The 22,314-nt window shown below is 42.9% G+C and overlaps 1 protein-coding gene across 1 annotated transcript in view; it reads right to left on the reverse strand.

Moving 5' to 3' along the window:
• Positions 1 to 22,314, reverse strand: part of UBR3 (ubiquitin protein ligase E3 component n-recognin 3) — a 276,834-nt gene that overhangs the window by 212,016 nt on the left and 42,504 nt on the right. Inside the window, exons 4-7 of the mRNA XM_059727297.1 lie at positions 17,121 to 17,264; positions 16,387 to 16,436; positions 10,115 to 10,181; positions 5,984 to 6,114 (exon numbers count right to left, since the gene is read on the reverse strand). Of these exons, the coding sequence (XP_059583280.1) occupies positions 5,984 to 6,114; positions 10,115 to 10,181; positions 16,387 to 16,436; positions 17,121 to 17,264 (392 nt within the window). The remainder of the gene's footprint in view (positions 1 to 5,983; positions 6,115 to 10,114; positions 10,182 to 16,386; positions 16,437 to 17,120; positions 17,265 to 22,314) is intronic.

Consider the following 22,314-nt stretch of genomic DNA (forward strand, 5'->3'; position numbering starts at 1 on the left):
AGTGCCTGTGATGTGAGCAGTGCCTCCTGATGGTCCATCAGGGAGCAGGTAAGAGAGCTACAAGAGGAGATGTCAAGGCTCCAAAGCATCTGCAGCCATGAGTTCATCAATTCAATGCTAAAGGAGACCTCTAGGACTGCGGAAGGACTACCAGAGGAGGTGCTGGAGAAGAAAGTGGATATGAACTCCCACGAAGGTAGAAGCTGGAAGCTTATGACATCTGGCAGCAAGCACAAGTCTTCACCCTCACCTGCAGTGGTTTGGCTGGAAAACAGATATGGAGCCCTACCAACAGAGGAGAAGGAGCACACTCCATCAGTGGAAGAGGCCACACCAGGCCAGGCCTCCCCCCAAGTTTGGGAGGCTCGAGACCACTGCTGTCAAGAGGAAATGAGGGTGGTGGTGGTTGAAGATGGGAGCAGAACAGAGGAGCAGCTGTTCCCTGCTCTTGGCCACCCCCCAGACCATATGCGGAAGGGTCTGAGGGCTTTGTTCTACTGCTCCGCTCCAGGACTGAACAGGGAGAGGAGGGGAGTAGCTGTAGCTGCTCCCTGTCTCTTCCCCAAGCTGGGCACTGCCTGGCTTGGGGAACATGCTAGAGCAGGGGTGGGCAAAATGCAGCCCACAGGCCAGATGTGGCCCATCAGACCATTCTATCCGGCCCGCAGGACCCCTAAAATTTAGAAAATTAATATTTATCTGCCCCTGGCTGCCTGTCATGTGGCCCTCGATGGCTTGCCAAAACTCAATAAGCGGCCCTCTGCCCAAAATAATTGCTTGCCCCTGTGCTAGAGACTTTGCCTCACTGCTCCCTTTGCTTAGCTCCTGGAGATCAGCAGTAAAGGAGGATGCTCCCTGCCCATTCCCCAGGCCCCAGTCCAGGGAAGACACAGGGAATCTTTCCCCACCACTGCACTCCCCTCTGCTCCCTACAGCTTCCCCAAATCAAGATCACCTCAGTCTGGTTAGGCACGGAGAGCAGCTAAAAGCCTGTAGACTCCCTCACCCACTGCTAGATATGAACACCTGTCCATGTTCTGTGTCTCAGTGCAGCAATAGGCACCAGTCCTGAAACCCTCAGTGCAAGGAATAAATGCATTTGGTCTATACTTCGTATCCAGCACCTATTAATCATAGGAGTCATTTAGGCAATTGTCCTTATGCTTTTCTAGTCAGAAAAGAAACAATTTTCCAAACTGGTCATCAGGTCCAGGGAACTTCAGAGCCTTGTCAAGATCCACACATTGCCATCAAGGCTTAGAGTAGGAGGGCAATGAATAACTTTGCCCCAAGATGCATGTCTTCCTCCTAAAACTGTCACAAAGCCTGCACTTGCCAGGACCACTTTGGAATGAATGACAAGGATAGTCTTCTCCTAAAACAATTCTTCCTGGAGAATTAGTGTCCAACTGAAGGCCTATACTCCGTGGTCTGAGGCCTATTATAAAGATTCACCCATGAGATAAACAGAGTCTACGCTCCAAAACCCAGGAAGAGAAAGCCCTGAAACCACCATATGTCCTTGGGACATACACATCCACTGAGGGTATGGTTTCATCCAAAGCCATATCTTAAAACCAGGCAACCTGAGGGAAGCTAAGCCAGCGCTAAAAAAGGGAAGAAAAATGGCACTTCACGTAGTGTAGATTGGAACAGTGACAGGTTGGAACAAAGAAAAAAACCAAGAAAAATAAGAAAAAGAAAACTAAAAGTAGTTGGAAAAAAAAGGATAGAACAGACTGGCTCCAAAAATGGCTGTAGGCCAAGACCATAGCTAGAAACAGACTGCAGAAGCTGTCTCAAGCCAAGCAGTTTGGGAGGAACTGAGGAGCAAATACAAACTGCCCTTCAGACCCTCAGTATGGAGCATGAGGAAAGGCAGGATTTAAATTAACAGCAGGGGTTTGCTAGGAAAAAAACTAGATTTTTATCACTGAAAAAAAAATCTACATATATACTGGATTAACACTATCTTTCTCAAGCTCCTGCCACAAGAACTGTCTCTTGTATCTCGAATCAAGCTGAATAATATATGAATACTAGTCAATAGTTATTTTCAAGGACATCTCAAAAGAGGTCTCCTCCTTATCCTAAGTTTATAATACCCAGGGCCCTGACGCACATTCATTTAATGCCACAATGGCAGGAAGCATGTGCAAGGCAGAAGTCACGACTGTTGGGATCAGATCCCAGTTGTGCCATTACTACTTGCCAGTGCAGGGGGAGCCTAGGATCATACTTGAACTAGCTCTGGTACAGCCTGGGCCCCAGGCTGACAATCAGCTGACTGTTGGGGCCAACCCTAGACCACACCAGAGCAGATTCAAGTCCCAGACTGTGGTCTGGGGGCTGGGGCTGAATAATATATGGGAGCTGACAATTAGCTGATTCTTGGTCCTGGCTGGGACAGCCTCAGTATGAGACTGGGGCTGTCCAGGCCAAGTCTACAGTCAACTGATTATCAAAACCTTGTGGCTGGCAGCTCTGCCCAGGCTGCCAAGTGAAACGATCAGATCAGAGGCTCCTGACAGAAGCAGGGAACAAGGACAGGACAAGGGGCTTCCACTGGGAACTCTGAACCACACCCCTGTGCCACGCAGCCTGGGTGCAGAGTTTAAAGTCCCAGTGGGGAAGCATTCTTTAAAGCTCCCTGGGAGAAGAAATCCAAAGTGCAGGGCACAAGTAGCTGTGGAGCTGAGAGCTCTCAGCTCCCCATGCCCCACCCCACACCATGAAGCAGCACCCGCACCTGTGGAGCAGAGCTCCCAGCTGACTCCCTGCTGCTCCCATGGGACCCTGGAAACTTAAGGATGCATTGACCCCAAAATCAGGAGGCACTACCAGATGCAGTGCTCGTGGCATCCCCATTACCAATCTGCCTCTAGAGATCGGACAGGAATACCAGGTCCAGGACCCGATGCCGCCCCCTAGACCAATCCCACTGATCAGGCAAAGGATAGCTGTCGCTGCCCCATGCCAGATCTCTATGCTCAGCTGAGTGTCAAAATCTATCACGAGTCAGTCCCTACATGCCAAACATTCCATTTAAGTTATGATACAAACAAGCCACAAAGAAGTGACACGTTATACGTGGCTCATTTGCTATATTATCATACCATAACTTGGCTTCAACTTGTGGCCAGATTTTTATGGTGCAATTAACAACTTAATTGCATCTAAAATGTAATATGTGCCAAGGCCCCAATAAAATTATGGGGTGGTTTTGAAGAAACAACTCCAAGACTAGAAGTAACTAATAAAGCTGTATAGAAACCTACCCTTCAGAGCTATATTTTATCATACCTGCTCATCCACCCAACTATTTTAAGTATTCTGGCACTATTTTAAAACTCCTAACAGACTACTATGGATGAAACAGCTTTCTGCTCCAAAATACTGGTAGTCAGAAATAAAGAGACTTATACTGATGCATTTGGTATATTTGTATTTGACAGGGATGACAGACAGCTGCAGCTTTGCAAGCCAATCTTTCATTATCAAGCAGCTTTATCCAAAAGCTACACTTACTTCCCCCTTCCCCTCCCCACCCAGAGAGAAGCATAACCCAAAATGGTGGCATAAAGCTCTAAGGAAAAAATAAATGTCAGTTATATCTCTCAGTCTGCAATACTGCTAAACTTCAGTGAGGGCAAACACAATGATGCTTGCTGTTTCCTCTGCAGTGTTGTTGGCAGCTTGAGTGTTTTCAGAAATAAAAAGGTGGATGGTAATGATACTTAGACTCCAGGCCCATCTCTATAAGATCTCAGATAGGATTCCATGTCATATATGCTATGAAACACAACCTCATGCAAGGAGTTTTAGTCATACAGTCCTCAGCATCCTCTTGTCCATCAGCCACATCTGTGATGAAGTGTGGGACTACAAGTTTGGTGCTAAAATCCAGTCCAGCTCAGAGTATAGAAAGGTGTCTCAGACACTGCCAGAGGTTCTTTTCTGCTCTTTTTTCTTTCCTTTTGTCTTTTCTTTCTCGCAAATTGTCTTCGTGTTACTTGTTATAATTCAGCACATCATGCGGCTTAGTTGTGTTCCCATTAAATCATACCCTTAACAACTCCCTCAAAAATGTTCATATTTTTATGGTCCTGACTTCAAGACTTCCTGTACCCTTGGTTCTCACTAGACAAGGAGATTCAGAACCTAAATACAGCTTCAACTGGAAGCACAACAGGAGAGTGTGGCACAAAGCTAAAAGAAAGTACTATGTGTAGGTGCACTGACTCCTGGAGAACACAAACACAAATGGACTGAACCTGGCTACATACAAACATATGAACAGGAAGGTGACATCCTGTCACCATGATCTAAGAATAGAAGAAGGCATATAGGTAAGTAGTCCATCAAGTCAGAGAAGGGTATAAAACAATGTAGGATGGCAGCTGGAGGCCTACCAAAATAGCCTGGAGATTAGACACAACCAATGCAACATTTCTATAATTTAACATCCTGCAAGAGGAGATTACTGATGTTTCCAACCCAAGTAAAGCCATCATCATCAAGTCAGTCAGTCACAGAATAATTGCATTATGTGAATGAAGATCTTTATTAAGAAATCAATGCAATCCAGTTTGCAAAGCCAACTACTACTGCAGACCACCTCTAAAGCAGTTGGGCCAACCTCTGGAGGCAGGCAAGCCGCAAATTAGCCCCATGCTTTCCAATGCCACTCCAATTCCATTCCTCCACCAGATCCATTGTTCTGCTTACTGCTTTCTTCTCTATGCCCCATGAGATCTGCTCTACTTCTTACTTTTTGCCCTATGCTCCCTGCTCAATCTGTTGTTTTGCTTTCTGCTTCCTGCTTTATGTTCCCTGCCTGATCTACTGCTCTGCTATCTGCTCCCACCTTATGCGCCGTCTGATCTGCTGTTCTGCTTTCTGCTTCCTGCCCCATCTGCTGCTATGCCGCTTGTTCCCTCCCCAGTCTGCTTCATGCCATAAAGCAGGGGTGGTCAATTATTTCAGCTGGAGGGCCGCTTAGCGACTTTTGGTGAGCTGTCAAGGTAGCTCTGTGCTTTGACTGGTGCCCTGCTCCCTGGTCACAATGTTGGGACCTGAAGTCCTGGCCCTGACCCCCTGACCTTTGCCACCGGAAGTCCCTCCCCTTCCCCTGGAGTACTCCTTTTGGGAGCCACCCAAGTCCCTGGCCACAACTGATGGCAGGGTGTGCAGCCAGCCCCCCTCCCAGCCCCATAGAGCACAGCTTCTGTCCAAGTCTGCAGCCGCACATGGTGGCAATATGTGAGGCCAGCCCAGCCCGACCCCACAGCGCGTAGCTCCCCACGCTCCCAGTCCCTTTCCCCCAACAGGGGTCCCTGGCCCCGGCCCAGTGGGGCCCTCACCTGCATTCCCACGCTTACAGGCAGGGAGGCTGGGAACAGCCTCAGGGTGGCCGGGAACAGCCTCAGGGTGGCCAGGCACAATCTCTGCCAGGCAGAGGCGTCTTGCGTGTAGCGCCCCCGGGCTTGGGGCTGGGGTGGGTCAGGCCAAGCTGGGGCAGGTTGGTGGGGAGTTTGGATGCTTAGCAACCAGAGCCCCACCACCTGCATGGAGGTGCCAGCTTGCAGAGAGGCCCTGAGGACCAGATGGAATTGCCTGGTGGACCGGATCTGGCTTGCCAGCTGTATTTTCCTGCCCCTGCCATACAGGTTGCCTGGGCCACTTGTGGCAGGCATACTGCAGGCTGGCCACCCCTGATTTGAAGGACGTTTGAGAGTCAAGAAAGGAGATAAAAAAGAAAAAAAATGCACAGCCTGGTCTTTGATTACGTCTGATCCATTTTGTCTGCATTTTCCTTCATGCGTGTGTTAGCACGCCCCAGTTGTATAATTACTCAATTCAAGATATAGGCCTTTATATGAAAACAAGTTATATATTAATCACATGCGGTCTGATACAAGGTACAATACAAATGAAATATGAAAAAAGGAAAGCTGTTGGTAGAGAAAAGGAGCAAAAATACCTTATAATCTTGATCTGGTAGCATGTTGAGTAAGAAAGTTACCATCTTCTGTGGAAATTCATATTTTATCGTCCAAAATAATAATTCCTCTAGAAAACATTTATGCTTCAAAACATCCATAATGGACTGATCTGCACAAAAATGTGGAGAAAGGGGATGGGGGAGGGAGTAAAAATGTCAGAATGATTTTAGGTTTCACTGGAATATTAAAAAATGTGATGCTCCTATCCTCTGTAACCTATTGGATTAGAAAAATCTAAGAATCAGAAATACCTTAATGCTACATCCTGCAGATACTGATAATAGTATTTATAAACTCCTAGGGAAAAAATAAATATGGTCAGTACTGTTTAGTTCCCAAGCCTATAATAGTTCATGTACATAATCCCAAAGTCATCAAAAACAGCTTTCAGCTGCAAAAATCAGGCTCTTGCATAGGATCCAATTTGCCAGGCTTACACTAAATAATGACTTACTCAAAAATACACGCATTGGGCCTGATCTTCATGTAAGTACTCGGCCTTGTGGCTCAGAGCAAGTGTAGTTAACTATCACAGCTCCACTAGTTTCAAATGAAATTGAGAATTTTGCTTTTGAATTCAATGAGGCTACTGGTTGCATTTTCAACATAGGCGTGGCAAAACCTGACCTTCTATACACTGGACATTACATTTATAATAGATTTCATAAATTAATAATTTATATATTTACCAGCTTCGAAGCTTTTTAAATAAAAATACTCCATGTCGCAATTTATATGCTAAATAATTTTAAGACCAATCCTGTGAGGTGGTAGGAATTACTTCAGCCCTATCCTATAAATGGTAAAACTAAAGAATAAACCAAGTTCCCCAGAATTAACCCAGTAAGGTAATGGTAGAACAGGGACCAGAATACACATTCGTTTTACTTTCCCACCCCATTCTATTAGACCACATATTATCTGTAGTCTTCTTCAAAGCTAGGGTACTTAGCAGTCCTGATAAACAGGCCATGTTTACTCTTCCTATATAGAGGAATTTAGGCAAATAAACTGCTGCCTTGAACCTGCAGGAGTTAACTGGCCAGGGAGAGGGCTTCAGTACTACCCTTTCCCCATTCCTCCTTGGGATTTATCCCAGTCAAAGTAGAATTAATATTCCACTGGAGGTCACCCCCATTCAAACAGGCTGTCCAGGAATGCTGAATCAGTTCACCTTTTGGCATAGCACCATCCCCTATAAGGCCAGCCACTACAAAAATTGAAGGCTGCACTGAATGGCTTTACTGCTTTACTAATGGGCCTAAAGCAGATGCATTTTACATCACAGTGCTCCAGCTCCAGATAAGTCTAGAATTACTGGGGCCAGTATTCCACTGTGATAGGTCACTACCTGAATCTAGCCAGTTGTACTAGATATTTTGAGGATTGTTAAAATATGAACACTTTAAAGTGAGGGTCAATTTGAAGATGAGCTTCTCTATCAATCCAAAGAAAGAAAAAAAGATGTTTTACTGCAAATTCTAGAAATGTTGAGATCAAGGATTTTTTACCTCTCTCAATCATCGATATTTCTATATTAAAATTATGCCACAAAAAAAATTACAAGTCACTTACTACATCAGACATGCTAAAATCATTTATGTTCTCTTCTTTCTCTTTTTAAAAGTTGTATGTATGAATTTACTGCTCATGAAAGGTGCCAGCTTGATCCTCCATCCACAGAACATCATGGTTTTACGCACATTCCAAATGTCCCAATGTATAGGCACGAAGAATGTATGCTGTTGGTGCACATTCTTCATCTACTGCTGAAATGCAGCTTCCTCTGACGTGGAACATGACAGTTTAACAGCACATAACAATTCTATCCAACAGCTTTAGGACAGGGAGAAAAGAACACCATATCCAATTATACCTGCAGGAGAATTTAAGTAGGCAGAGTGCTCTTACCCAACTTGGAATTTGTCCAGGACATAAAGGCTAGCACTCCTACACTTGTGAAAAGTGTCATATGTTGTTAAATTTCTTTTGACAAACAAAAAAGTGCCTGCAGAGTTGAAACTATCTTAGAAATTAGATCTTCTAGATGGAGAAATGTTTTATAAACACCAACTATGGGAGAAAAAAATTACAACCTGCTGCTTAGTACCCAAATCTATGTCCATATGGGTGACACTTCAATACAAAAAGTCCATTTAAAATAGACCTTTCAATCTTCCCCATCATTATAAAAACAAGCAGCTATTTAAAATAGTTTTTCTGAAACAATCTTAGCACTCCAAGGTATCACCAATACATAGACTGTCATGAAGACAATAACCAGATCTATGCTGAAAGTAGGGAGTCTGCTTTTATGGAAAAGGTAAATCTGTTTTTATTTAATACTCAGTTTTCTAAAATTTTCTTTTAATACTCTTATTTTATACCATATAGGACATAAAATACGAATACTGAAAACTTCAGAAAACTATTTAATATTTAATAAAAACAGAGACTTACCTTTCCCCCATTGGCAGACTCCCTCCTCTGGGGCTGATATTAGGAGCTATCAACATCATCAGCACAGTCCATGTTGGGATGCCTCAGAGGGGGAAGACTACAATCCTGGGTGGAAATGAAAGGTTTAATTAAAGAATCATTTTGCTGAAATGCCTCTGCCTCTAGTGATGTCCATTCAGAGATCTGGCAACTTCTGGACCAGAGTTTCCTATTGCCCTGTACCAATTCACTGGTATTAGGGAAGGTGCTATCGTTCTAGGGTCAGTTGTCTTACTTTTTTTCTTTTTTTGTTTTGCAGATGTCCTACAATTTTCTCAAAATAAGTAAAATTTACTTTCCCTTTCCTCAAAAACTCCATCCCCACTCTTGTTTTCTAAAATTGTGCTGCTTCTACATCATCACTGACAAACCCAGTCTTCTGTCTCAGGAGAGCAACTTTAAAGTCATCCTCAATGACTATCTGTCTCTTCCTACATTTGTGAATGCATATATATACACCTCCAAGCCCTTGAAAACTATCATTTGTTTTTCTGCAGCATTTCTAAGTTTTCTCCAGCATTTCTATCCTTACTGTACCACTAAAACTCCAGATCCCTTTGCTCTGCCTTCCCAGTCTCTCGTCTCTCCAGACTGTCTGAAATTCTCAAAATTATCTTCCTCTCCTACAACCATCATAGTCCTTCAAAGATGTACCTTTGCATCTCAAATTCAAAATCTAAATCCTCACTTTCAACTCTTTCCAGAACCTTGTTCCTGCCTTTCTTTCAGCTTTCCAACAAGTGTTCTGTTCTTGAACCCTGCTGACTACTGACTGCTGGTCTCTTTCACACTAGCTTTCCATTCTCCCATAATCATATGCATCATGCCACACTAATTTTAAAGAAAGGGAGTTATTTGGCTACTTAGAATATCAGACCCTATGGCAGTCATTAACCATTGTCAGTAGCACCTTTTCAACATAAATCACTTCTCAATGAAATGTGTAAGAAATAGATGCTCTCCCAGCTCCAAAGACATGAGAAAGTCCTGAAGCACTTTAACTGACCTCAAGGGGAATGTTGCTTAAGTCTGAGGACTGCAAGATTCACCCCACAGAGACGAATAATTTAAGCCTATTGTATAAATGTAAGGAGTTTCAAAGAAGAATTCATTTGAGTTCCTGCTTCTACAGATCTCTCTTTTCTTAATTAAAATGTCAGTAGAGTAACCATTTAGATAAGACCAAAGAAGATCAGAGGGGAACCACTCTTATCTGACCCAAACATCATTCACACTGCACGCTCATTTGAAGGAAGAAGTTGTCAGGAACAAACAAGACTTCAGTTTTGTTTTTAAATGTTTTCTGTTTTTAAAATGTGTCACCTACACAGTGACAATGGAGTATTTAGTTACAAGCTCCCTAGCAAAAGGAAGGTCACAACATAATCCATAAGCCCTAAATACTGAGTTGGTGGCACTAGCTCCATCATGAGCTGCTGTTAAAAACTCATTCACTTGCTGTTCTTCCAAGTCAGTACTCATTCCCTTATGTTTGATGTCTATGTCACATGCAGCGCCCCCAGTGCTTGAAAAGTGAATTAATATTCTTAGATACTTTAAAATAAATACAAAGCAAGAATGATAAACTGAGATCATTACTTTATAAATACCTTTGGTGGTGCTGCTTAGTTTCACCCTCTTGCGCTTGCCCACACCTTGGCTACCATCCTGGTCCTCCTGAGGTAGGGGGAAGAGTTTAAAAATTGATAACTGCATATATAGTTGGAACTGCAGAGAGACTTTATGCTCTCTAAGTTGCTTCTAGTTTATTTATAAGGCTATAAAACAAAAGGCCCTGAATATATTCAGGAAGAGGATAAAATTTGGTCTACTCCTAGAATCTTGGACTCAATACAACTCATTAGAAAAATACAATTAAAAAAAAAAGTATTCTACCCTTCAGCCAAAGGGCAACATTGTTGTTTGTGAGATGAGACATTTTTAGCTATTTAATTGTGCTGGGTACTTCACTTTCTTATTGAAATTAAATGACTAGGAAATAGTTAAACCTACATAAAATACCCAGATGTTACACATATCACTAAGGTGGATTTATTACCTATCTATAGGAATTTTTCAGCCTTTTCTGTCTTTTCCAACACCACAATGACTAAGAATCAGAGGGAAACACAAACTAGAAGCTGTCCAACCATTTTACAATCAAGTAATGTATTCATTCTTAGCAGTTCTAAATAGGTAATTTCAATTAGAGTCGTCCAATAGTATACTGGTAATTCATATTTATAGAAGTGCTTGTCATCTGAAGCTCTCAAAGCACTTTTTAAACGAAAAACCCAAGTCCTACGAGTCCAATTTCATTTGAAAACATCATTACCAGAGTTTTATGAAGAGTCAAGATGGGGCACAAGCAGAGGAAGTGACATGTACAACAGATTCATCAAAATGGAATTATGGAATATGCAAAGACCATTATAGATAGACACAAGAGATACCACAGGTACATGAACTATCAGAAGATTACTGTACCAATATTTCATCTATCTCGGTTTGCTAGTGACTATATCCTTGGTTAAATGGATAAGAAATGTTTCCTACAGGAACTAATCTCAATGGGAGGCATTTAATGAAAATGCCCAGTGCTGAAATAATAAAAATATTCATCTTTTTTAAGTTCTGCCCCCAAAGCGAAAGAGAATATTTTGGCATTGCTTCGTTCAAAGGATATAGAACTGGTTAGTACGTACCAACTGAGGGAGAAAGGTCACTCGTGCCAGAATGACAGGCCCTCAAGCTAGCCCTGAGTGCATGCCCTGATGCTGCTCTCAGGAAGCAGCAGCATCAGAAGTCAAGAGGTTCAATTAACTAAGAAACTGTGACAATGTGAACATGTGTACACATAGTATGATTGGGATGGTGGATTTTAGTGTCCAAGTCCAATATTCTGAGAAAAAGATTGCACTGCCTCCTAGAAAAACAAGATCAATGGATTTCAAGCTTCCTTAGAATTTCTGCAAAGCCCGGTAGAGCTGTTTGTAGCCAGCCCAGGCTCTGGGCAGCTGCAGTAAGCAGCAGGCAGGCTGCAAACAGCTGCACCAGGCTCCAGAGCCCCGGCATCAGCTCCATGCTGGTGGCAACTGCGCGTGGACCTCGGGACAGACAGCAGGGCTGCATAGCCCACCCCAAGGTGCTCATGCAGTCGCCACCAGCATGCAGCTGATGCCGAAGCTGTGGAGCCCAGCACAGCTCTTTGCAGCCTGCCCGCTGCTTACTGCAGCTGCCCAGAGCCCGGGCTGGCTACAAACAGCTGCGCCGGGCTCCAGAGCCCCACCATCACTTCTGTGCCAGGAGCGTGGGCGAGACCGGGGTTGTGCTGCCTCAGGCCCCTCCCACACTGCCCACTCTGACATGCAGGTGCATGTGCCAGTACGGAGCTGATGCGGGGGCTCTGGAGCCTGACAAAGATGTCTGGAGCCTCCCGGCTGCAGCTGGCCCTAGCTCTGGGTAGCTGCTGCCAGCTGGAAGCTTGGGCTGCTCCCAGCAGGCAGCTGGGACATTGCAAGCCCATCTGGGAGCAGCCCAGGCTCCAGCAGCTACCCAGAGCTGGGGTAGTTGCTGACACCCACAGAGCCCAGGCTGGGGGGTAGGGGCTCTGGGTGCAGGGCAAGGGGCTTTGGGTGGGGGGCAGGGGCTTTGGGTGGGGGGCAAGGGGCACAAGCAGGGCATCCTGCCATGTACCCCCTACCCTCATTTTGTTTTTCTGGCATGCCAGCACTCTGGTACCTTCCAAGGTAGGCATTGTGGTGTTTTTCAGCACTCTAACCAAAAAACATTGCCTACCCCTGCTATAGCTTTTTCTAGCTAGAGAAGCACAATAAGAAATTGTTTTAGTAACCTTTTATTTTTTTCTCATCTTTCACTCAAACTATAGTTGCTTTTGCCTGTGTGACTTATTTTTTTTATAATTAAACCTTTTTCCTGGTTTGCCTTACTGACTGATCATCTGTGGCCAATGCAATCACAAAGCAATTGATCCTTCAGGCATTCTTCTTCCAAGAAAGGGGGGAGCATGGAGAGAGGTCTCCTTCCCCTTTTTTGCAAACCCAGGATAATAATCCCAAAGAGTGACAGAGCTGCCTCTACTGCAGCTATGAAGGTCTAGAAGGAGATGACAGGTGGCTAGGGGTGAGGAGTCACCTCAAAAACAAGATCTAGTCTGTCCCCTAGATATGCAGCAAAAAAAGGGAGAAGCTTGGGCTCCAGGGTCACTCCAATATCTTAAAAACATAGGTTTTGTCACAAAATATACTTAACATGGAAGCTGACAGAGGTCTGTGCCCATTTTCCACTTCACAGAATTGTATGGGGAAGGCCATCGCATGAGCTGATCTGCCCCGGCCCCATAACAGAGCCAGCTCAAGAAGGGTGCAGAGCCCGGGGCAGATCAGCTCATGTGGGGACCTTCCCCCACCCCAGAATCAGGTCTGCGGGTCCCCACACAAGCTGATCTGCCCCAGCCCCGCTGGCCCCAGGTGGCAGCACCCGGCTCCTGTCAGCCAGCAGGCAGATAGGGGCCAGCCAGCACCCCCGGGAAGGCTGCAGAGGCTGTGCCAGAGTCCTCCCAGGAGTGCGTGCCCCCAATCTGCCTGCTAGCTGACAGAAGCCAGGCACTGCTGCCTGGGGCCAGTGGCAGAACCAATCTTCCCAGAGCTGAGTGCGGGTTGTGCCCAGTGCCAGTCTGTCATCTGGCAGGCAGATCAGGGGCCCGCACGCCAAGGAGGACTCTGGAATAGCTCCCGCACACCTCCCAGGGTTGCGGGCAAGTCCCCGATCTGCCTGCCAGATGACAGGAGGTAGATGTTACTGGCTGGGACTGGCGCTGAAGCCAGTAAGCCTGGCATCGAAACTCGAAACATTTCAAAACTTTCCTAACGTTTCAAGTTCCCTTGTTTCGTTTTGAAGCTGTTTCGAAGGCTTTTGCTTCATTTTGATTTCGCTGTTTCAAGCTCAAAACAGCTTCGAAACAAAAAGCTGGGAGAATTTTCGCACAGCCCTCATGCACAATACTGGCTTTTGAACTAGTTGTTATGATACAGGAAAGAGACCTTGGAGCCACTGTAGATAGTTCTCTTTAAAAAAAAAAATCAGCTCAATGTGCAGCAGCAACTAAAAGACAATAAAATGTTGGACATTATTTAGAAGTGAATACAAAACAAAAGAGAGAACATGAATATGCCATTATACAGATTTATGGCATGCCCACATCTTGAATACTGCATGCACAGTTCTGGTGTCTGCATCTCAAAAAGGATATAGTAGCATTAGAAAAGGTAGAGAAGGGCAACAAAAATGAACAGACATATGGGGCAGTTGCCACACCAGAAGAGACTGAAAAGGCTAGGGCTCTTCAGTATGGAAAGAAGGCTGAGGAGGGATATGATAGAGGTCTACAAAATCATGAAGGGTGCGGACCAAGTGAACAGGAAACTGTCATGCATCAAGTCCAAAAATACTAGAACTAGGGGGCACCCACTGAAATCAGTAGGAGACAGTTTAAAACTAATATGACAAAATACTTTCTTAGGCAATGTGTAGTTAAAATGTGGAATTCATTGCTACAGGAGGTGGGAGGGGCAGATAGCATAGCCAGGTTCAAAAAGGGACTAGACAAATTCATGGATGATAGATCTATTAATAGTTGTTGAGCAAAAGGGTTAGAGATGTTCTCTCTGGCATTTCTAAACCAACAATGGTGGATGCCAGGGAGGTTAATGAATAGGGGATAGATCACTTCAGATCGATTCAATGCACTCCCTCTAGCATTCACTTCTGCCACTGTCAAAAACAGGATACTGGGCTAAACAGACCACTGGTCTGATGCAGTGTGGCACTTTTTATGTTCTTCATTTAAAAAAAAGAATAATTCCCAACCATCACTTATTTGAAATAAATAAACAAATAAATAAATAAAATCCAATGATCTCTAGCAAATTTATTTTTGATAAAGCAGTTCTGCTTTGGTCTCCTTAGGGAAGGATTTCAACAGTAAAGGGTTACAGTGAGTGAGCAACATTAAAAGCTTTTATTTATCGACTTTTCCAAGACAAAGTTAACTGGATTTATAATAATTAATGTGTATTTCAGGTCTCACGTTTACAAAAGACTCTTGCCTTCTTTTTTGATTGCTAAGAGGACTCTGAAGTTATTTTTACTCTCACTCCCCATTACTGCTCACTCCAATTCAGCTAAAAATATGAATGGGAAATTCAGAAATAGGTTTTTTTTTAAATGTACTCAAAATTTTATATTGGTTTGTGTGTTTCTGACTAAACCACCAACATTATGAACTCTTTTTGCCATAGGCATTTCTATACAAATCTTGGAACTAAATTTGAGTATGCCCACTCATACTCTTTGAGATTACATTTTAATGACATAACTGACATCTTAATTCAGATGCCAGATAGTTGACTACGTAGGTCAAATCTTTCAGTTTAAAACAAGTCAATTCCACTGGTAAAGAGAGTAACTTTGCCAAAGTTTTCTCAGGCAATTTCTCTCTGTATACTGAAGAACAGAAATAATTAATTAATTATCTACAAAGTGCAAAATGCTACCTGCCAGGCTACTTTGCAATCGCTGCAATTCCAGTAGTTGCTCTCTCTGGAAATTTATAAACTATTCTCTAATCTCCCCATTAGACCGATCCTTCATCTAAGGGAACAATATCTGCTTCCTCTCCACAGTACTCAGACATCTTCCTAGTCCCCCCTCTAGCTTCCCCCACCCCGCACACCCCATTCTTCCCATAATGAACACCACATCTGATCCCTAAGCTACCAAGACAGCTTCCGTTTCCTTCCCGCACAGGAGATTAAGAAATAGGAAGTCTAAGCATCATTTTGAATTTAATTCAAGATGGTCTTCGATATTATTAGGATGAACTTGAATTATATTCTTCACTTGGTGTCAAAACAGTAATAAGATGGTGAAAGAACAGCAAGCAATAATTTGAAAAATGTCATCTTATAAATAGCACTGCTGAGAGCATAACAGATGCTTCTGTGTTGATGACAGAGGCAAACATGTGATACAACTTGTTGTAGGTATAAACAAACGAAAGATTTTTCATTTCTACACCTGTTCAAATAGAATTCAGCATAAACAAACAGCCACTGCCAAAGAGACTGTTTTAGAGCATTTAAAGTTCATTCTACCTCTCTGCCCCAAATGCCTGAACCAGAGGACAAATGGAAAAAGGCTACTGTCTACACATCTGTCATCTGAGATCAAGCTCAAATCTGAAACACTGCTAAAGACTTCACAACTGAAAGTGCATCCGTAATATTGCAAGTAAATTAAGAATAAAACTTCTTAATAGTTCTATGACTATTCAGTTATTCCTTTTAAAACCACTTGCCTCCTCTGGCTAATTCTAAATGAAGGCTGTCTCCTCCTCCTTCTACCCAAACTCCTTAGTAAGCAAAATCAAGTCTATAGTAGGGAATTGACATAAGAAAAAATTCCCTCTGTTGCTATCACCAGTTCAGCTGCCCCCATGTTAATAACAATGGGATCTCCAGCACCCAAACTTGCTGACACTGCTTTCATCATCATTTATATCAAGCCTGCATAGATCAAGTTTAATTGGCAGGGTGTTGAAAATGTACAGCTATATATATATATATATTAGTATTCCCTAGACCGCTTGCACCAGTTCAGCTGCAGTTTTGATAGCAAGGGATTTTTCCGAAGTTCCTTAGTGCACCAAAGATATAAGGACTCTAGCCCTGTGTGTCCCTACTAAGAGGTGTGCTCTCCACTGACCTAAGTGCAACAGTAAAAACCTGCAAGATCTGCCCTTGTGTATTATCTGTTTTGTATATTGTTACACTTCCACTTTATTTCTTTAAATAAATCTCACCTCATCTGAAGAATCTCCTTGTCCTGATGTCGCTGTAGCACCTGCTAAACCTTTTGAAATAAAAAAAATTCAAGAGATTTCCTTCACAATTCTCATACTGAAGGCAGACAGTTTATGAGATTTAATGAACCTTACGGAAAACTGAATAGTATAATCTTAGCTACATCCATACAACTTCACACAGATCTTGCGAGCTCTCATAAGGTGAGCAGGATTGGGTCTGACGCTACTTGGAGGAAAGGTCTCCAAGAGATACCCAAAGTAATTTAAGAAGCAGTGTATGTTTTGGAAATACATCTCACTGTACTGCTTCCATACACTGTGCTGGTGGAGGTGTCTTCTTTCGAAAGAGAGATAAGAGAGATCCTGACCAGACCTGGACATCAAAAATACATGAGACTTTTATAATACTAAGGCTTTTGTAATACTTTGGTTGCTGTAATTGGTTTTACAGACAATTACAACCACCAAATTCTACTATGAGTAATTACATTTTGCCTACTCAAATTCCACAAATATCATTGGAGAAGGATTTTTGATTAATTTCGTCCTTAAACTAGTATGTTTAATTTTGCTGGTGCAGTTATGACAAGTTCTGCTTTTTGATGGTGTGTGAAATGGCCCCTGTAAGTAGACTAAGTCCATAAACTGCATCGAATCTTGTACAGGAAACTAGAAAGGGCAGTTTAAAAAAAAAAATCAAGTCTTTTGTTAAAATGTTATTCTACACAAACCTTGAACTGCTAAAGTGCTAGTTCCAGCTGCTTGCTCCTGGATACCACATGCAAGTTTATCCTCAGGAAATGCCAGTCCAGAGCCTTTCAAAGCAACGAGGTACTTTTCATGACTTTTCTTTGCACATGCATTTTCTCCAATACCTTGAATACATATTTAAAACAACATTAGATCAAACACACACACATACACACAAGTACTTAGGTTAACACAAAAGACCTTCCCAAAGTTTATAAAACTAAGCCATTTAAAAAGTAGTCCACAAACCTTCTTTAAAAGTTATGACTATAAGCGCCCTTCTACACTTTACATTTATGCCATAATTAACAGTTTAATCACAGCATAAATGGCAAACTAGTCATAAAAATGTTCCACATATAATGAGAAACATTTTTATGACTGGTTTGCACAGCTCCTTAGGTAGAACATGAAGCTTCCCTGTGAGAAGTAAAATTGGCCTCAGACTTGAAACAGCCCAGGGTCTCCAATCAGCCCCGGGACTGAATCAGCTGATTGCCAGCCCTCACCCAGTGCCCACACTGGATCACATCTGCCTGCAGGCACACAGCTTTCAATTCGATCATGATCTCAGGTTTCCCCTGCACTGGTAAGCAGAAAGGATGAGATTGGGATCTGATCCCTGGTCGCAAAATCACGCCTCCTGTCATGCATGTATGACACAGCAGGAGGCACAACTGTTGGAATTGGGGCTCAGATCCCATTGTACCATTAAATGAAGTTGTGCCATGGGCCTAAGATTCTAGGTGCAAGACTAATGAGTTTCAATCCAAAATACAAGAATCCCTTTTAGATCTTTATTTTTCTCCAAATCAAGTAGTATTTTTCTTTAAATCAATGCACCTCCCATTTTCATTGAACCAGGAATGCTACTACTGTATAAACATAACAGTCCTTTAGTTCAACAGATTATCTGTTTTGTAAAGTTAAAACAAATTTAAAAAAAATAAAAGAACAGACCTAAATTATGTCCCCACATTATAATCTCTAAATTCTGATAGAAACTCTCCTAAGAGGTCCAAAAGCATCAAATAAGGAAGCAATAACCATTATGCTTTTGGATCTCAATAAATAAATAAATAAATAAAACCAAGTTAGATCTGTGCCCACTGCAGTTAACCAAGACTATCCCAAGAGCTGTGGACACTTCTACTTGACATTCATGTTGCTAACTCTCAAGAAATAAAATGGTATACACAGGGTTTAAAAACTCCATAAATAATTAGGTAGGAAAAGAAATGGTTCCCTAACAGAAAAATGAAATAGTTTCAGGTATTTAAGCAAGGTGTTAACCAGGGCAGAAAAAAAGACAAGATGAAAACATCTTTCACAGTTATCTAGTACAGCTGCTGCTTCACATGAATTCTTGAGGCCTTCTGGTACTCCACCTTCATTGAATCTGCTGTGTATTGAGAGGGGCTTCCCACTGTTGTAACAAAGGCTGCCCTACTCCATATTACCCTCCTTCTCAAAAGCAGGCTCTTCCATCTAGGCATAGTGTATTCAGGAAGCATGTCCACTTTCTGATAAAAAGCATTAAACTTCTCTCATTCAAAAGGGATCATTCATGGCACCCCAAAGATTCTTATAAGATATGAAGTTGGGGGAGAGGAAGAAGACAGAGAAAGCCAAGCTTTCAGCAGTTCTCCCCAGTATTTCTCTTTCAGGGAAAGAGGAATGCTGTCCCAGAGATTATCCATCCACAATAAAAACAGCTTAAAGCCAGAATAATTCTTAATTGTTTGATAGCAATATAAAGGGCATTTTTAGAGGACTGAAAAATAAGAGTTGCAGGCTGTAGTGACTGCATAATGTTTTTGATTGGACAGGGGAGGAGGAGAAAGGGAAAAGAATAGCACATGGCTTAGGCAGAAGGGCATTTTTCACTCTGAACAGAACATGCTATGGTCTCACGCAGCTCAGGCGGCCACAGGTATTCTTTACAAGAGCAGATTCTAAAACAAATGAGACACTTTGCCACACGGAAAGAGCTTGATGTTTTCATTTAGTAATATTTAAGCTGCCATATTTAAGAGAGAAACAACGTATATGTCACATAATATATTTATAGTCAGTAAATCTAACATTAAATCATCTGTTCCTGATCTTGACACTTAGAAAAAAATGCTTATTGCAACTGTATATTCCTTGTAATACTACTTGGACCACTGAAGACAAAAGACCTTGTTCTGTAGATCTTATTAAGCAAAATTCCCACCAGCTTCATGTGCCCTAAGAAAACGAAGACGTATAACAACATGGCCAAGCACACAGGGCAGCTGCCATACACAGGGACAGCACTGACTTCTGGATACCAATGCCAGCAGAATCATACAGCTGAGCAAACTCTACCATCAATTCAGATGTCAATTTATAATTATCCTTAAAACACACATAATATTTTTATGGGGTTTTGTGAGGTTAAATTGAAAAATATAGGACATATGGATAACAATGAACAAGTGTGACTTCCATTTATAATTTCTCATCATTTTTAAATTCATTAATAGAAATACAGAAAGTCCTCAAGACACAATTGGCTCCTGAAAACCGCGTCTTAAATCGAAATGTTGCAACTCAGAACCGATTTTCCCACAGGAAACAATGTTATAAATGGGGGATTGGTTCCTGAACCAAGACCTGATACCGAATTTTCACCCAAAATGACCCAGAATTTTGTACAGTACTCACTCAACTATATAAAATAAATAAATGTAGCTATATTATTTGTCTATATGTATTAATTTATGTATTTATATTGTAAATAGCGATCATATTTATTTGGAAGGATTTTGAGGTGACTTTGCTGGACTTTTTGAAGGGTTCTTGGCTGGAGTCTTCTCAGGAGTCTTGGCTGCTTTCTTAAAGAAAGTGTGCAAGGCAGTTTGGACAGACGTGCTCTTCTTTTGCTCGTAAATTTCTCTGTAGCAGCTGTATATGCTGGATATGCCCCTATTCACTGATGCACTGCGTTCAATGTTGGGGTCATGTTCCTCAAACAGAGACATGGCAGCTTCCAAATGTTGAAATGCCTCAGGCCAACACTTTTGTTGTCAAGACTTTACAAGGAGGAGTCTCTTCAACAGTGGGTGCATCTTCTTCCTCTGCCACTTTTTGCTGTTCCAATTCAGTGAGGTCCTCATTGGTTAATTCTTCAGAACGGGATGCCAGCAACTCATCAACATCTTCTGGTGCAACGTCTAAGTTGAGTTCTTTGCTCATTTCAACAACATTTTTGGTCAACTCTTCAACAGTGTCTGTAAAGCCTTGGAAGTCAGACACAAACTTAGGACACAATTTTCTCCAAATACCATTCAAATTTGATTGTTTGACTTCATTCCATGCCTCATCAAAGTTCTTAACTGCTCGGTAAATGCTGAAGCCCTTCCAGAATTTCTGCAGAGTCAGTCCACCTTCTCAATTGCCCTGATGGCCTGGGCAAATGTGCACCTAAGATACTATGCCACAAAGGATGCAATTACCCCCTGGTCTGTAGGCTGCAACAATGAGGTGGTGCTGGGGGGCAGAAACACCACTTTGATGTCAGGGTGCATGTCATCAAGGATGGTTGAATAACCAGGAGCACTGTCAAGGATTAACAACACTTTAAATGCAAGATTGTTTTTGCTGCATTAATCCCTGACACTTGGCACAAAATTATGATTAAACCAATCCTCAAAAATGGTCTTATCGACCCAGGCCTTAGGATTGTATTTCCATAACACTGGGAGAAATGCCTTGGAATGTCCCTTCAAAGCTCTGGGGTTTTCCAAACAGTATACAAGTAAAGGTTTAAGTTTAAAGTCACCTGCAGCATTGGTACCAAGCAAAAGAGTGAGCCTATCTTTAGCAGCTTTGTACCCTGGCATGGATTTCTCCTCTTTGGCAATGTAGCTTCTTGACGGCATTTTTTTTCCCCAAAAGAGTCCAGTTTCATCAACATTAAAAACTTGCTGAGCACAATAGCCATTCTCTTCAATAATTTCAGCCAATGTCTCAGAAAAGCATGAGCTGCCTCTTCATCAACACTGGCAGCTTCACCTGAGACCTCGATGTTATGAAAATTGGTCCTGGCTTTAAAACACATAAACCACACCTTACTTGCAGTAAAAGGCTCAGCATTAGAACTCTCCCCATTGGTTTTTTTGATCATCATAAAGGCTCCTAGCCATTTCCTGAATGATGCCTAAACTCACAGGAGCACAGCATTTATTTTGATCCTCCAGTCAAATGATTAACAGTTTCTCAACCTGAGCAATAAGTCCAACACACTGCTTAGTTATATCACAGTTGAGTGCATAGGAGCTGAGTCCTTAACATGCTCCTGAATTCTTGCCTTGTCTTTCAGGATGGTCATGATAGTTGTTCGGGGGATATCCAAAGCTCTACCCATTTCAGTTGCAGTCTCACCTTTTTCAGACCTCTTAATTATTTCCATTTTTGTTTCCATAGTAATTAATTATTCTACCTTTCTTAGAAGAAGAACAATCACTTCCACTGGATTTATGTTTTTCTGCCATTATTATGAGCAGTTTGGAAAAAGTATGGAAACAGAACAGCGCACAGGCAGTGCAGTGAACTTGTTGTAAAGTACAGTACTGGGACTTATCTTTATTCAGTACAAGTACACTACTATACCATAATGCTGTAGTAGTAGCAGCAGCAGTGATCACTGAACACTAGAGGAGCTGCCTAGCAAATGGCTCCCAGACAAGCAACACACTGCTGCTCTGCCCATGTGTCCAGAAGTGCACTGGGGGGGGCAGCAACAGTGGCAGGGGCGTGTGCCCCTGAATCTGCCCTGAGCACAGCCCACCCCTCCCCGACCAGACCAGATCTGGGGGGGGGGGGGGGTGTCACATGTCCCTCCCCCACCTTACTCCATGCCCTCCTGGACAATCGGCAGGAGCAGCTGAACAGGCCGCGGCTTCTCTCACAGCCACCTGGCTCAGCCCCAGAGCTGCCTGCCTTGCGCCAGTAGGGGCAGCCAGGGGAGCAGGCAGATGAGCCGCGGCTTGAGCTACGGCTTCTCCCGTGGCCACCCGGCTCAGCCCTGGAACTGCCTGCCTTGCTCCAGCAGAGGCAGCCAGGGGAGCAAGCAGATGAGCAGCAGCTAGAGCTGCAGCTTCTCCTGCGGTTGTCTGGTGCAGCCCTAGCACTGCCTGCTTTGCCCCA

Source organism: Alligator mississippiensis, chromosome 4 (genome assembly GCF_030867095.1).
Source record: "Alligator mississippiensis isolate rAllMis1 chromosome 4, rAllMis1, whole genome shotgun sequence".
Lineage (NCBI taxonomy): Eukaryota > Metazoa > Chordata > Crocodylia > Alligatoridae > Alligator > Alligator mississippiensis.